This window comes from Onychomys torridus, chromosome 1 (genome assembly GCF_903995425.1).
Source record: "Onychomys torridus chromosome 1, mOncTor1.1, whole genome shotgun sequence".
NCBI lineage: Eukaryota > Metazoa > Chordata > Mammalia > Rodentia > Cricetidae > Onychomys > Onychomys torridus.
This window is the reverse complement of record NC_050443.1, coordinates 18,346,621-18,362,122: the sequence shown is the minus strand read 5'-3', so window position 1 is coordinate 18,362,122 and position 15,502 is coordinate 18,346,621. Positions and strand designations below refer to the sequence as shown.

The 15,502-nt window shown below is 43.2% G+C and overlaps 1 protein-coding gene across 8 annotated transcripts; it reads left to right on the top strand.

Annotated features, from left to right (window-relative positions):
* The first annotated feature begins 2,948 nt into the window (after positions 1–2,948).
* On the top strand, positions 2,949–15,052 carry LOC118579826 (zinc finger protein 175-like). Of its 8 annotated transcripts, none has more exons than XM_036181605.1 (6): positions 2,949–3,101; positions 5,473–5,694; positions 7,000–7,132; positions 7,391–7,492; positions 11,830–11,925; positions 12,655–12,711. In XM_036181605.1, the coding sequence occupies exons 2-5, from the start codon at positions 5,635–5,637 to the stop codon at positions 11,919–11,921; spliced, it is 387 nt and encodes a 128-aa protein (XP_036037498.1). In that variant the 5' UTR covers positions 2,949–3,101; positions 5,473–5,634; the 3' UTR covers positions 11,922–11,925; positions 12,655–12,711. The 8 variants fall into 8 exon arrangements, with proteins under 8 accessions (XP_036037498.1, XP_036037489.1, XP_036037469.1 ...); XM_036181596.1 differs by lacking the exon at positions 12,655–12,711 and adding an exon at positions 12,544–12,603; XM_036181576.1 differs by lacking the exon at positions 11,830–11,925 and having other exon boundaries at positions 5,518–5,694; positions 12,544–15,052.
* The last annotated feature ends 450 nt before the right edge of the window (positions 15,053–15,502 follow it).

Genomic DNA, 15,502 nt, shown 5'->3' with positions numbered 1-15,502 from the left:
TCCTGTAGGAAAACCAATCCTTCTGAAACATGAATAAGATCATCTCAGCTACTTAAGATGCTCCTGTGGCCATTTTAGCATGAATTCTAATTGGTCTTAATAATAAAAACCCAGAGTTAGGTATCAGAGTAAATGCTGGAAGATCAGAGAAGTAAAGGAGCCAACCACTAGAGAGACCTTTTACCTCTACTGAATCCTCAGACCAAAGTGGGCAAGATCCTGACTCCACAAATCCTCGGACTGAACGCGCTGAGCTCCTGTTTCCTCCCACCTTATATATCTCTGCCCAGTCATATCCCTTCCTGTCTCCACTTTCCTAGTGCTGGGATCAAAGGCGTGTGATTCCAAAGTACTGGGATTAAAGATGTGAGCCATCACCCACTAGCTCTGTTTCTCTTTTTCTCTTTTAGAATGGATCAAACATGTGTAGCCGATGCTGGCCTGGAACTCACAGAGATTGTCTGCCTCTGCCTCCTGAGTGCTGGGATTAAAGGTGTGTGCCACCAGTGCCTGGCCTCTGTGGCTAACTAGTGGTTTAGATCCACACTCTGATCTTCAGGCAAGCTTTATTTGTTAGATCACAAAGAAAATATCACCATACCCATTTACTACAGTTTTAAAACAAACTCCTGATTGGGTATTTAGCTCAACTGATAGAATGAGCTTGACCTCCAGCATAAATTGAGCACAGTAATACACTCCTGAAATCTAGCCATTCAGGAGGTAGAGGCAGGAAGGATCAGGTCTTTGTGGAGATTCTTGGCTTCGTAGGAAGTTTGAGGCCGCCCTGGGGCACGTGAGACCCCATTTATAAATAATTATCTATGCTCTTTCACAGTCATATCCAGCTTAGCTCACTGTTTGGAATTTGGATGACATCTAAAGTCCCATCACCACAGTCTCCTTTCTCACATGCAGCTCTAAGATTTACCATGGACTTACCTGCTTATCTATCCACCTTCACTTCCACTCCGTTCTGGAAAATGCTGTTCTCCACCTCACACTTAAAACATCTCAGTGCTACTCCAGGTATGTGCCTAACTTACCCTTCTCAACAATTTGCTTTGTGTACATTTCTGCTATATTTTGTTTAGATAGGATCTCACTGTGTAGCCCTAGCTGGCCTGGAACTCACTGTATAAAACAGGCTGGTCTGGAACCCACAGAGATTTGCCACCGTGGGATTAGAGGTTGTTCACCACCATGCCTGGCCTAAGAAGTTCTCTAGGGTATCTGTGATTCAGCCTCCTGATACACAGGACAGTTTTATGATATCTACAGGGCAGCTTCCTCAGCTGCCCATTAGCTCAATCTCATGGAGCACAAAGATGGAGAGGCATGCAGCTTTACCTTCTGATTGGCTCTTGTGCTTCATTGCCTCTACGGGGCAAGTGCTCCCTCTGCCTGGTGGACTGGCTGTGGCTCAGGCTGCAAGACAGATGGGCACTGTGCCAGGTTGACCAACTAGAGGGGTAGAAACGAGGAAAGTAACTCTGGAAGCGTAAGGTGGTGCCTGGGCTGCAATAAGTGGGTGTGGCTGTCAATGACATGCTGAGATGTAGCAGACAAACGAGCAGATGACATTTGCATTATATTAACTTATATATCCTTTATTATAATTTTGACATGTGGTGATGGATGGCTGAGACTATTCTTTGGGCATAAATCTCTGGTCACAACCACTTCTATAGTCTGTTCTCAAAGATGGTCAAGGTCATCTGGAAAGCCAAGCATGATGGCACATCCCTCCCAGCCCTTAGGAGGCAGAGGCAAGAGGATCACAGCAAATTTAAGACCAGCCTGGTCTACACAGAGCTGAAGATGCTGTGTGGTGATAGTGTGTCCCCCAATATGTTGTGCACCCTTATAAACTTATTTGGGGTCAGAGAACAGAACAGCCACTAGATAGATATAGAGGCCAGAAAATGGTGGCACACACACCTATCACTTGGGAGGCAGAGATCCATGCGGAAACAGCCAGTCCCAGGAAGTGATGGCAGAAAGCAAAAAGGTATATGAGGCATGAGACCGGGAACTAGAGGCTTTTTAATCTTTTAGGCCTTTGAGCAGCAGTTCAGCTGAGATCCATTTGGGTGAGGACTCAGAAGCTTTCAGTTTGAGGAAGCAAGATCAGCTGAGGAATTAGCAAGGTGAGGTTGGCTGTGGCTTGTTCTGTTTCTCTGATCTTTCACCATTCACCCCAATACTTGGCTCTGGGTTTGTTTTTATTAATAAGACCTTTTAAGATTCGTGCTACAGTGCTGCAATGATCTTTCATGTTGTTTGGATGCTCTACTTTGGCCTATTGACTTAGGATGCTTTCACTGTCAACTGGTCTCTCCCTGTTCACCATTATTTCCCCTTCCACCCAGCTCTATACTATTTTCTATATATGCAAAGCACACAATAAATAAATAATGGACATTTTTTAAAAAAACTACTCATTGACAGCAGATCTCCTCACCTCTGGTGACCACTAAATGCCCCAGTATTATATTTATTTCAGATTCTCACCTATTAAGATTCCATATGGCTTTAATTCCCATTCACCAACAACTGTGTCTAATTTAATTTTTTTTTTTTTAATTTAGAGAAAAAAAAGAAAATTTCAAGTCCCTGATAACATACATAGAAATGCTATTTTTAGTAATATGTAATGTCACAGTCTCTTAGAAATAGATGATATACCCGTACAGGTAGGAAATTAAGGCCCTGACAACGTGAGACAGCCTTGGACTTTCGCTATACTCACATCCCATAAGCCTTGCCTGGCTTTATGGAACTAAGGTGATGGTGGGAGTGGCCAAGACAGCTACTAGCAGAACAGAAACTACCTGATGATCCAAAGTGAGTATTGGCAAGATGGACCGTCACAAGTGGTGGTGCGCATGCGTTGCGCCGTCCTCCACCGGCAAAAAAAGGCCAGGAACACTGATTCACAGCAAACGGAAGTGGTCTGGAGCGGTCATATCCGCTTAAATCTTGACGCTGATCGCTTCTGTTATTGTTGCTCAGACAACACTAGAGTTTGGATTCTGAACACTGTGCGTCCGTGGGAGGAAGTCGCGGGCACCGGCGTGCCGTGTACAGAGCTCTCTGAGGTACAGTGTGAGGTGAATGACGGCGACGCAGGGGGACTCTGCTGTTGAATGCTGGTTTGTGCTGAGTGACAGCTGATAAGGCCGCAGGGGTTTGCTGTAGTTGAGCTGGGGAGTCGGGAAAGCGGGCTTGCCGATGGGGCCCGCCACCGCGAGCCTGGGGCTGGTGTCTCACTCGAGAAGTGGCCTGCGAGAAGAGAAAAAGTAGGTAGAAATGGAAAATGAGCTTATTCGTAGTTTGAGCTCATTTTGGGAGACCAGCCATTCTCAGTTAGCCTGTCGCTTCTCTCAGCAGGGCTAAAACTCAGAATGCATGGGACAAAAGCCAGGGAACACGCACAGACAGTCAGGAGAGCTGGGAGATGATTAGCCTTTGTGCAGACAACAAGGCTTCTAGGACAGGACCGTTTCATTCTCAGCATGTCGTCTCCCGTAGGGAGCTTGAGATGCAAAACAAACTTTAAAAGGCAAATCCTAAAGCCCGGAGGTGGTGGTGCACGCCTTTAATCCCAGCACTCAGGAGGCAGAGGCAGGTGGATCTTGGTGAGTTCGAGGCCAGCCTGGTCTACAGAGCTAGTCCAGGACAGGATCCAAAGCTACAGAGAAACCCTGTCTCAAAAAAAAAAAAAAAAAAAAAAAAAAAGGCCAATCCTAACCCCTGAGTTCACTTAACTTGGAGGCTGGGGTTCTTTGCAGATGACGTGGGTCATGCTGTCCTCTGCTGGGGACCATGTGGCCACAGTAAGGGCCAGTGACTGGCATTTGAGCAGAATAATGCTGTGTCCTTATTGAGGATGTTGTTTGGGCCTCACTTTTTAGTTTATTGAAGGTTCTCTGGAAACCTGTAAATAGTTATCTCTGGCATTGTCTTGGCTGTCAAAGTAATAATGTTCTGTGGAAATGGACATCCCCATGTTTAATTTGGTGGTGCCGTGGTCCACTTATTGGAGGTCACTGAGTCCAGGATGTCAGTGAGTACATCCTATTTACCATGAAGACATTGTGGACAGGGGAGAGATGCTTTGTGTGTGCCTCCACAAGCATTTCCGTGGCCTGGTGTTTATGTGGAATGTTTCCAAGTCAGGGAAGGGATTGGGCCACTGAACTTAAGGGAAGAGAATGGGATGTTGATGTATCAATAGGTGGACACAAAAATGCTTAGAAAGAACCAAGAGTGGCCATTCCCACATCACACTGCACCACATCTCCGCTCTCAGAAAGCAGGAAGAACCAGAAAAGTTTCTGGATGCTGCGCACACAAAGAACTGCACTTGGTAATAGGGACTGTGTGTGGTTTAGACTAGGGAAGAGATGAGGCTGATCCCCACTCTGCCTCTTAAGGTGCAGTATGGAACAGCCCATAGTCATCTTTGTCACATCTGGGGAAAAATGATTATACTAATGCTTAGGACATGGTTAAGAGTTCTGTGAGACCTGAGCCTGATGGCACACATCTTTAGTCCTAGAGCTCAGGGAGCAGAGGCAGGTGGAACTCTGTGAGTTAAGGCCAGCCTGATCTACATAGAAAGCTCCAGGCCAGGAAGAGCTACATAAGTAAGACCATGTCTCAAAAAGCTGGAGGTTGGCCAGCTGTGTGTGAATGGCTTGACAAAGCTCAGAAAAGGAGCAGCCTGGCAGGTGCTGAGATGATGCCACGCTTCGTATCACTTCCGGTCCCCAGTGCGCACAGTGCACACTTGCGCCCTCACTTTGGAAACTACTAGGTTTATACCTCCTCTTCTCCAATTAAAAACTGTGGGAGCTGCAGTGAATCTTTCCTAAACTTGAGTGCTAACTACGGTGTTTGGTGTTTACCTTGAGGGAGGGGAGTTGTTTGGGCTTTTGGTATGTGTGTGGTTATGTGGAATGTTTGTACATGGATGTGGGTATAGGTACATGTATGTGTCCGTCAGTGCACATGCACTGAGGCTAGAGTAAGCTGTTGAGTGTCCTGCTCCATCACTCCCAGCCTTACTCCCTTGAGGTTGGGTCTCTCACTGGACCTGGAGCTAGGCTGATAGACAGAGAGCCCAGAGATACTCTTCTCTTAGTCCCACACGGTGCTCGAGTTACAGGCATTTGTGGCCAAGCTTGCCTTGTTCAGGTTGCTGAGGATTTGAACTCAGGTCCTCATGCACCAGCAGCAAGCTCTCTTACCCACTGCACCATCTCCCAGACCCCAGATTATGGTGTTGGGTTTTCTCTTTCATCACCCTGGTCAATACTAGAGGAAGGCTTTTCTGAGCTTTGTCTGTTGCATCGTGTCTACACTGTGACTGTCTTGGGCCCTCAGAAACTCATGTGTGGCAAATGTTGTCTGAGGACACAAAGTCATTCCCTCTCTGGGACTTTCTGCTGTCTCTTTACACCTAAGTCAGGCCACATCATCCAGGCTGTGGGATTTTCTGCCTCATCACAGCTGGCCTCTACTCAGCTGCCCTCCTGGGAACCTCTAGACATTCACCCAGCTTCCAGTTCCTGAAAAAAATCGGATCTGCCAGCAAAAGAGGCCAAGGGAGGAAACATACCTGCTGACATGAATTTATCCCAGGAGCCCCAGAGACTGAGCCTACAGGAGCAGGATGGGTCATGCGAGGTAAGCAGCAGTTGCCTGGGGTCCAGTTCTGTAAAACTGGAGGGCAGACATGGGGAGCAGCAGATCCTGGGCTCCCCAATCCAGAGGCAGACTTGCTCCTCCAGCTGAGAGCAGACCACAGGCCAGTGCTCCTGCACCTTCTAGTCTTCCATGTCACTCTGTACCCTGCCTCTTGGTGCTTGGGTTTAGATGTAGCCCTCAATCCTGTGTCTTCTTGTCCCATTTCATAACCACTGTCATTGGGTGGGTATCTTTGAAGGAGTTCGTTTGATGTGAATGCATGGCAGGTAAGTCTTGGAGACCACGAGTGTCTGATGCTGCCTTGCCAAAAATCAAAATGAAACTGTTTACTGCTCTAGAGGTGGTCAGACCTGGGAGAATGCAGCTGATAAATGAGACAGACTAAAGTCTCATTCAGAGCATCAGACTATTTATACTCTGAGGGTTAAGAGGAGTCACGTGAGTAAAGTATCCAATCACAAGGGCAAGCCTCCTCCTGTGGCACGCAAACTGCACACAGCAAAAACATGTTTTTCCATAGAGACACATAAGCAAATAACAATAGCCAGCTGTAATGATTAATCTGAAGTAAACCACTATACCTGGAGGAGCATGAAAACACACTTTCCTATGTAGCCTACTCTGGCTAGAACTCTCTGTGTAGACCAGACTAGCCTCAAACTTGTAGAGATCCACCTGCCACTCTCTTCAGAGTGCTGGGATTAAAGGAGTGCAGCACACCCAGCTTTTAGTGTTTTAAAAAGGAATTTTGAACTTTTTTTTATTGTAATATGTCTTTCAGTGAGTTGTCTTCTAGTTCATGGATGGATTATTTACATCTAATGATACTAGAGATATTCTGACATGTGATTTTCTAAATTAATAAGAATTCCCAAAGCTAAAAGCAAACAGTGCAGTTGATTTTGTTTCAAGTCTTCAGTCTCTAAATGCTCCTCCTTCCTCTGGTTCTCAACCTTTCATGATACTTCACCACTTCCCTGAAGCCTGGACTATAATGTTGGCTCTAAGTGTCAGGCTGCTTATTCCTTTTTGAAGCATTCATAACAACCCATTTCTGGCTGTTTTGGGGAAGAAAAACCTGAGTGTACAAGAGATGGAAGGATATTTTTATGAACTTTCTTGACTTATAAAATATTTATATAATATATATTATTCATATAATATGAAATAGATATTTTATGGAAAGCCTAATGATAAATCACAGTAAAGGATCACTGAACCACATTGTTATGTCCTACTCTTCAGTGATGACTAACTCACAATGACTGCACTTTTTTGCTACAGAGATTAAGGGTGGTGTCATTCGAGGATGTGGCCGTGAACTTCAGCCAGGAGGAGTGGCGGCACCTGGACCCTGCCCAGAGACGCCTGTACCAGGACGTGATGCTGGAGATCTACAGCCACCTCTTGGCAGTGGGTTAGCACAGGTGGCCTGGGACCCAGGATGGGCATCATTACCCCATTCTTTTTGTAGAACATGATGGGATATCAAAAATATGCCATGGTTTTTCCCCATGGTCTGTCCTCATAATTTGTTACTTTTTGACATTCCAAGTTAATAATTCTGTGCCCACTACAAAGTGTTGATTTTTCCAATCAGCCAGTGGCAAAGCTCATCGGGTGACCACTAAAGCCTAAAAGCTACACACTGAGTAAATATTCTTCCAATTTACAGGGTACCCCATTCCTAGCTCTGGGGCCATCCTCAGGATAAAGAAAAGAAAGGAGGCATGGATGGGAGAGGTTAAGTTCCCACATCAGCAATGTTGGTGTCAAGGTAAGTGAATATGACCTAGATGGAGGTGGACGTCATTAGAGGCCCTTATCAGTCATCCTCACTTCCCCAGTCCCCTAGTGTTGGGCCCCTAGTTTGCTTCCTGCTGTCACTCTCTGCAGCTCAGGGTGCAGGACATTGTGAATATGGACCACGGTAGTGGGTACCGAGCTTGCTTCCTACCCCAGCTCTCTACAACTAATGCCACAGTGCTTTGTGAATATGGACTAGGAGTGGGGACAAGACTCTCAGAGGTGAGTGGTAGGTATGGGTGCCTCATCATGGAGATTACCTAAGTGACTAATGCAACCATTTTCTCCAGAAGGTCCACACAGACATTCATATTTGTATACCTTGATTGTCTATAATAAACAAAAAAAGCAGATGAGGGAAACCTAGTGGTGGCTGATGATATAGATAAATGCACTGGTGGATAAATGTGTTGGTTAGGAAGAAAATTGGCCTTTTTTTTTTCTTTCATGTTAACCATGGTTAGGGCTGGGGATATATATCTCAGTGGTAGAGTGCCAGCGTAGCATGCACAGAGCCTTGGGTTCAGTCCCCAGTGTGGTAGAAGTATAGACAGACAGATGTGTCAACATTGATAAGGTCCATTGGTGAGGTACAAAGCTTTTAGCATGGTTGCTGATAGTTTGCAGTGGATATTTTCTATGTTAGCTTCATTGTCATGTCCTTGTAATATCTGTCACTCTGTTTTTCCCCTCCTAGTCCTTTCCCTACTGACCTCCCCAGTCGCCTCTTGCTGGGCCCCTTCCTTGCCACAGATTCTCTCCCTTCTGCCTGTATGTCCCATGTGTGCCACTCTCTCGATTTTTCTTCTTCCCCTAAGATCTCTTCTCCTTTCACAGTCCACTTTCTACTTTCACTATTTACACATAACACATGCAGGTGTGTGTGTGTGTGTGTGTGTGTGTGTGTGTGTGTGTGTGTGTGTACAGAAATTAAAATCTGGAGTCTACTTGTAAGAAAAATGTGGTATTTGTCTCACTTAATTCATCTAACATAATGATCTCAAGTTCCATCCATTTTGCTACAGTTTTCATGATTTTATATTTTTTTTCTTTATAGCTAACTAAAATCCCATTGTGTATCTGTTCTACATTTTCTTCATACATTCATCTGTTCAGAGACATCTGATCCCATTTCTTAGTGCATCAATAAATATGGCTGCTGATGTTCATACAGAGTTCTTCAGGCATACAGGCAGGGTTGGTCTGGCTGGGTCATATGATAGTTCTATTTTCAGTTCTTCGAGGAACTTCCACTGGCTTCTTTAGTGACTTCTTTGCGTCCCCTGTAGCAGTGGACAGGGGTGTAACTTTGTATGCATTTGTTGTTAGTTCCTTCTGACTGGGGTCAGCTAGAATATGAAAAAAGTTTTAATTTGACTTCCCTGATCACTAAGAATAGTGAATACTTTTTCAAATATCTTTTGGCCATTAGTATGCCTTTTGAGAAGTATTCATTAAATATATTAGCTATTTCTTGGAGAATTTGGTGTTTTGGTATTTTATTCTTTTGTAGTTCTTCATATAGTCTATATGACTATCTATAGTTAGGAAGATTCTTTCCCATTACATAGGCTGTCTCTTCCTTCTGATGATTGTTTCTTTTGGGGTGCAGGTTTTTAATTTTCTATCTATTATAATCACACTTGACAATTCACAGGATTTTTTCCTGTGCTATCGAAGTCTTTTCCTACAAGTCTGAGCACGCCTGTGTCTTTAGGAGTTTTGCATCTGTCTTCCTTTAGCAGTTTCAGAATATCATACATTACATTAAGATCTTCAGTCTGTTTAACGTTGTTCATCAGGGTTCAAGAGCACTGGCTGCTCTTCCAGAGGACCCGAGTTTGGTTCCCAGTACCCACATGGCAGCTCACAACTATTTGTAATTCCAGTTCTAGGGGATCCGACTTCCCTTCTGGCCCCTTCAGGTGCTACACATAAAATGAATAAGTCTTTTCTAAAGAAAAAGAGGCTGCTTCTCTCCCAAGCAGAGGCAGCCACCCTTTTGTTTCTCTCCCAATAAATCTCTCGTGTGAGTGTGTTGTGTGTTGTGACTCTGTGGTATTCCTTGGCTCCTGACTACCAGGATACCTTTCAAAAAGAAAGAAAGAAAGAGAGAGAGAGAGAGAGAGAGAGAGAGAGAGAGAGAAGAGAGAGAAAGAAAGAAAGAAAGAAAGAAAGAAAGAAAGAAAGAAAGGAAGGAAGGAAGGAAGGAAGGAAAGAAAGAAAAGAAAGCGAAAGAATGCCAGGCAATGGTAGCGCACGCCTTTAATCCCAGCACTCGGGAGGCAGAGGCAGGTGGATCTCTGAGTTTGAGGCCAGCCTGGTCTACAGAGCAAGATCCAGGACAGGCTCCAAAAACTACATAGAGAAACCCTGTCTTAGAAAAGAAAAAAACAGGAAGGGAGATGAAGAAGAAAAAAAAGAAAGGAAGGAAGGAAGGAGAGAAGAGGGGAGGGAAGATAGCGCTCTCTCTAGTTTCATTTTTTACAGGAGAATATACAGTTGCCCTATACAATTTGTTAAAGACACTTCTTAATATGTTCTTGAATATGTTTTGAACATTTTTTCTTAAGTTTTGTGTGTCTCCACCACCACCCCCTACACACACCTTTTATTTTCTGTTGTATCCTTATCCAGTTTTGGTATTAGGGTAATACTGGCTTCATATTTTTTACTGTTCCCTTTCTATGTTATTGAAGAGTCTAAGGAGTATTGATGCTAGCACTTCTTTGAAGGTTTGGGAGCATTCCCCAGTGAATCTGGTCTTGGGCTTTTCTTGGCAGGGAGATGCTTTATTACTGCTTTTTATGAATATTTTGTTTATGTCTTCTTGATTTAATTTTCTTGAGTTTTTTTTTTTGTTTTTTGTTTTTTGTTTTTTTTTTTTTCAACACAGAGTCTCACTATATAGCTGGCTGTACTGGAACTCACTCTGTAGCCCAGGCTGGCCTTGAAGTCACAGAGATCCACCTGCCTCTACCTCCTGAGTGCTAGATTAAAGGCTTGTGCCACTACACCCAGCATGATCTTAATTTTTAGAGGTCATATGTGACTAAAATTTTAACCATTTATTCTAAATTTTTCAGTTTTGTTTTTTAATGTAATATTTCCGAGTAGTTACTCTCTAGTAATCTGTTGTATTTCTTTGGAATCAGTTGTAATAGCCTCTTGTTCATTTCTAATTTTATTAATTTGAGTCTTCTCTATGTGTCAATTTAGCTAGCGAGTTTTCAATCTCACTTTTTTTATGCATCTATGGGCGTTTTGCCTACACATACATATATGCACCATCTGTGTGCAGTGCCCACAGAGGCCAGAAGGTGGCATCTGATCCCCCTAGGGCTAGTGTTACAGAGAGTTGTGAACTATCATGTGGGTGCTAGGAACTGAACCTGAGTTCTCTGGAAGAGAAGTCAGTGCTCTTAACAGCTGAGCCATTTTTTTGAATCCCCAACTTCATTTATCAATTTGTTTCCTTCTATGTATTGTTCTATTAGTTTCCATTTCATTAATTACTGCCTTGATCTTTATTTTTTTCTTTCCATCTACTACTTTGGATTTTGCCTTTTTCTTCATTTTCTAAGACCTTTAGTTTCATCATAGCTTGAACTCTCTCTAATTTCTTTAATGTGAATATCTCAGATATCAACTTTCTTTTAGAACTGTCTTTAGCTGTAGCCAAAGATCATGATAAGTTGGTATTCATCTTCATTTCATTACCAAAGTGTTTTAATATTTTGATTTCTTTGTGACTCACTGTTAATTCAAAATGTACTGTTGTACATCCATGTATCTGTGCAGTTTCTCTTACTGTTGGTTTCTAGTTTTATTCCATTATGGTCTTTTAAGATACCAAGAGTTATTTCAGCTTCTTCATATTGTTCAGGTTTGCTTTGTAACATAGTATATGGTCTGTTTTTTAGAAACTTCATGGGCTGTTGAGAAGACTGTATTCTTTTTCTGTTGAATGGAATATTCTGTAGATATCCCTCAGATGTATTTGATCCATGTTATAGTATTTTCTTATTTAGATTTATTTTTGTGTGCTTGTGTGTGTATCTGTGTAAGTATATGCCACATGTGTGGAGTTTCCACAAAGTCCAGAAGACGTTGGATCTCCTGGAGCTGGAGTAACGGCAGTTTGTGAGCTGTCTGGTGTAAGTAAGTACTGGAAACTAAACTCCAGTCTTTTGAAAAAGAGCAAATGCATTTAACCACTCTTACATTATAGTATGAGATTGGAAAAGTAAGGAAAGGCCACTATATAATGTAAATTGTTGTTAAAAAAGGATAATTTGCTTGTCCTAGGTTGTAGCTCAAGGATAGAGTATTTTCCTGGATGGAGCCGACTTCCATCCCTAGCAGCAGAGCGCTGGGGACATCACTATCCGAGCACTTAACTAGGTGAGACTACAAGAGAAAGGCATGAGTATGCTTTCTCCAGAACTGATGGAGTCCTCTGCTCTGGTGTTCTCTTCCGTATTTCAACATTTTGCTGTCCACTGAGGCTACCTTAGAACAGCCTTATCAGTTTCTGCCCCTTCATCTTACCCTACGAGGTCTCCTATATAAATCAAATGTGTTGGTTGGTTTGTTCAAACAGTCTTCCGCACAAATTACTTTGTCACTGACCTAAGTATATTAGTATTTCTTCATTTCTAAAACAGGAAGAGTAGTTATAACTGCTTTATGGGATGGTTTGGGGGATAAAATGAGTTTGTTTCCATCATAAAGTTGCCTGTATACCTAATGTTTGGCATGTCATATGAGAGGTAGGCATGTTCTACTCATTGTCATAAGTACCTCACAGATATTTTGTGCTCACTGGTTTTTTGTAGGTGTTTGTTTGTTTTTCTTTTTTGCCATAGCTGAGGACTGAACCCAGGGCCTTGCGCTTGCTAGGCAAGCACTCTACCACTGAGCTAAATCCCCAACCCCTGTGCTCACTGTTTATTAATTCTATGTGATTCCTCACCCATACTGTTCATTATGCATGTTCTTTCATCTCTTTTCTTCTCCCAGAAGTGGAATCAGAGTTTTACACCCTTCCACAGAAAGTTTCTGAGAATGCAGCATTTCAAATTAGTAAGGCAAGTGAAATCATAAGACATGGTTTGTGCTGCTCTATTTTAGAAGAACTGTGGCAAGATCCTGACCCCACAAAAAGAGATCAGCAAAACCAGATCCCACCCTGGAATCCTGGTGCTTTCCTCAACAAGAAAACACAGAGCACAGACAGAGATTGTGAATATAAAGAGCCTGGGGAAACCATTCCTTTAGTGTCCAACCTTATTTCTACACAAAAGGAAGCTCCAAAGTTATGTGCAAAAGGTTTGAAGCATAACCTTGAAGCAAATGGTGAAGCTGAAAACAGTATCACAAAACAGCTCCATGATGTTGTTACATCTGGTCAGCTCTTCACACAAGACTCCTCCAATACTGGCTGTACAATTCCTCATGAAGGACAGAATTCATGCAAAGGTAGCCAGTGCAGAAAAGTTCTCATCCATAAACAAACACTTACACAGCAGGTAGTTCATGGTAAGGAGAAACCAGATGAATGCACTGAGTGTGGCAAGGTCTTCTATGACATGTCTGCTTTCAGTAAACATCAGGCAACTCACACTGGAGAAAGACCTTTTGTCTGTCACAAGTGTGGGAAAACCTTCCTCCAGAAGTCAGAGTTGACCTCCCATCAAGAAATTCACATAGAGAAACCTTATGAGTGTCCCGACTGTGGGAAATCATTTAGTCGTACATCCAACCTGCAGGTGCATCATCGAATTCACACTGGAGAGAAACCTTACCAATGCCGTGACTGTGGGAAATCCTTCAATAATACATCCCAACTGAAGGTGCATTATCGAATACATACAGGGGAGAGACCCTATGTGTGTCCTGTATGTGGGAAAGCCTTCAAGCAGAAGTCAATCCTCAGTACTCACAAGACGATTCACACTGGGGAGAAGCCTTACAAATGTACTGTTTGTGGGAAATTATTTAGTTGTACATCCCGACTGAAAGTGCATTATCAGATTCATATGAAGGAGAGACCTTATGAATGTGGTGACTGTGGGAAAGCCTTCAAGCGAAAGTCAAGTCTCACCATTCACCAGAAAATACATACTAGACAAATACACCATGTATGCAGTGAGTGTGGGAAAGCTTTCAACCAGAAGTCAGAGCTCAGCATGCACCAGAGAATTCATCTGGGGAAGAATTCTCACAAATGCAGTGACTGTGGGAAGTCATTTACTTATGCATCCCAGTTGAAGATGCATCATCGAGTTCACACAGGGGAGAAGCCTTACAAGTGCCGGGACTGTGGGAAATCATTTACTTATTCATTCACACTGAATGTACACCGTCGAATTCACAAAGTGGAGAAGCCTCACAAATGTAGTGTCTGTGGGAAAGCCTTGGCTTCTAAGTACCAACTCGAAGAGCATGAGCGAATCCACACAGGAGAGAAACCTTATGTGTGCACCGAATGTGGAAAAGGTTTTCATGGTAGGTCAGGTTTCCTGAGACATCAGATAACTCACACTAGGGATAAACCTTTTGTCTGTCACAAATGTGGAAAGGCCTTCTTTCAGAGGTCACAGTTGACATCTCATCAGCAAACTCATACAGGAGAGAAGCCTTATAAATGTCGTTACTGTGGGAAATCATTCAGTCATACATCCCAACTGACAGTACATCATCGAATTCACACAGGAGAGAGACCTTACAAATGCAACTACTGTGGGAAGTCGTTCAGTAATTCCTCCCAACTGAAAGAACATCTCCGAATTCATACTGGGGAGACACCTTATGCATGTTCTGAATGTGGGAAGGCCTTCAGCCGAAGATCGTCCCTTAATCTCCACACAAAAATTCATACTGGAGAAAAACACCATGTATGTAGTGAGTGTGGGAAAGCCTTTAGTCAGAAGTCAGTACTTCGAACACATCAGAGAATACACACTGGAGAAAAGCCTTACAAATGCAGTGACTGTGGGAAAGCCTTGGCTTCAAAGGGCCAACTCCGAGATCATCAGAGAATTCACACGGGTGAGAAACCCTATGTTTGCACTGAATGTGGGAAGGGTTTCTTTGGCAGGTCATCTTTGCATAGACATCAGATAACTCACACTAAGGAGAGACCTTTTATCTGTCAAAAATGTGGGAAAACCTTCATCCAGAAGTCAGCATTGACATCACATCAGCAAATTCATACAGGTGAGAAACCCTATGTGTGCCCTGAATGTGGAAAGGGCTTCTACAATAAGTCATCTTTGCCTAGACATCAGATGACTCACACTAAGGGGAGATCTTTTGTCTGTCAAAACTGTGGGAAGGCATTCCTCCAGAAGTCTGTGTTGAAATGCCATCAGCGGACTCACACTTGCAAGAAGCAATAGGAATGCCATGGGAAATTGTTCTATAACACATCCCACTGAAGGCTATCAGCATATACACATAGAAATGCCAAGAGAGGCCAGGCGGCAGTGGCACATGCCTTTAATCCCAGCACTCGGGAGGCAGAGACAGGCGGATCTCTGTGAGTTTGAGGCCAGCCTGGTCTACAGAGTGAGATCCAGGACAGGTACCAAAACTACACAGAGAAACCCTGTCTTGAAAACAAACAAACAAACAAAAAAATGCAAAGAGGATGGGAAGTCATCCAGCAGTGCATCCCAACTGGATGTGCAGCACTAGATTCATACTGGGGAGAGACCCTATTGTGTTCTGAATGTAGAAAGGCCTTCAACAGCATGCCAGATTACAATAAATACAAGGAACTCACACCAGACACAGTTCTTATAGGTTGTTTTTATGTGAAATGCTTTTCAAGAAGTCAGTTCGTAGTCTATAAACATTTCCAACTGAGGTATAGTCCTTAAATCCTTTGAAGAAAATGTTTTGGAAGAACTTATTGTACATTACAGCTTCTGTATGTTCAAAGATCTACATATGCACTGCTTGTTTAAACACATTC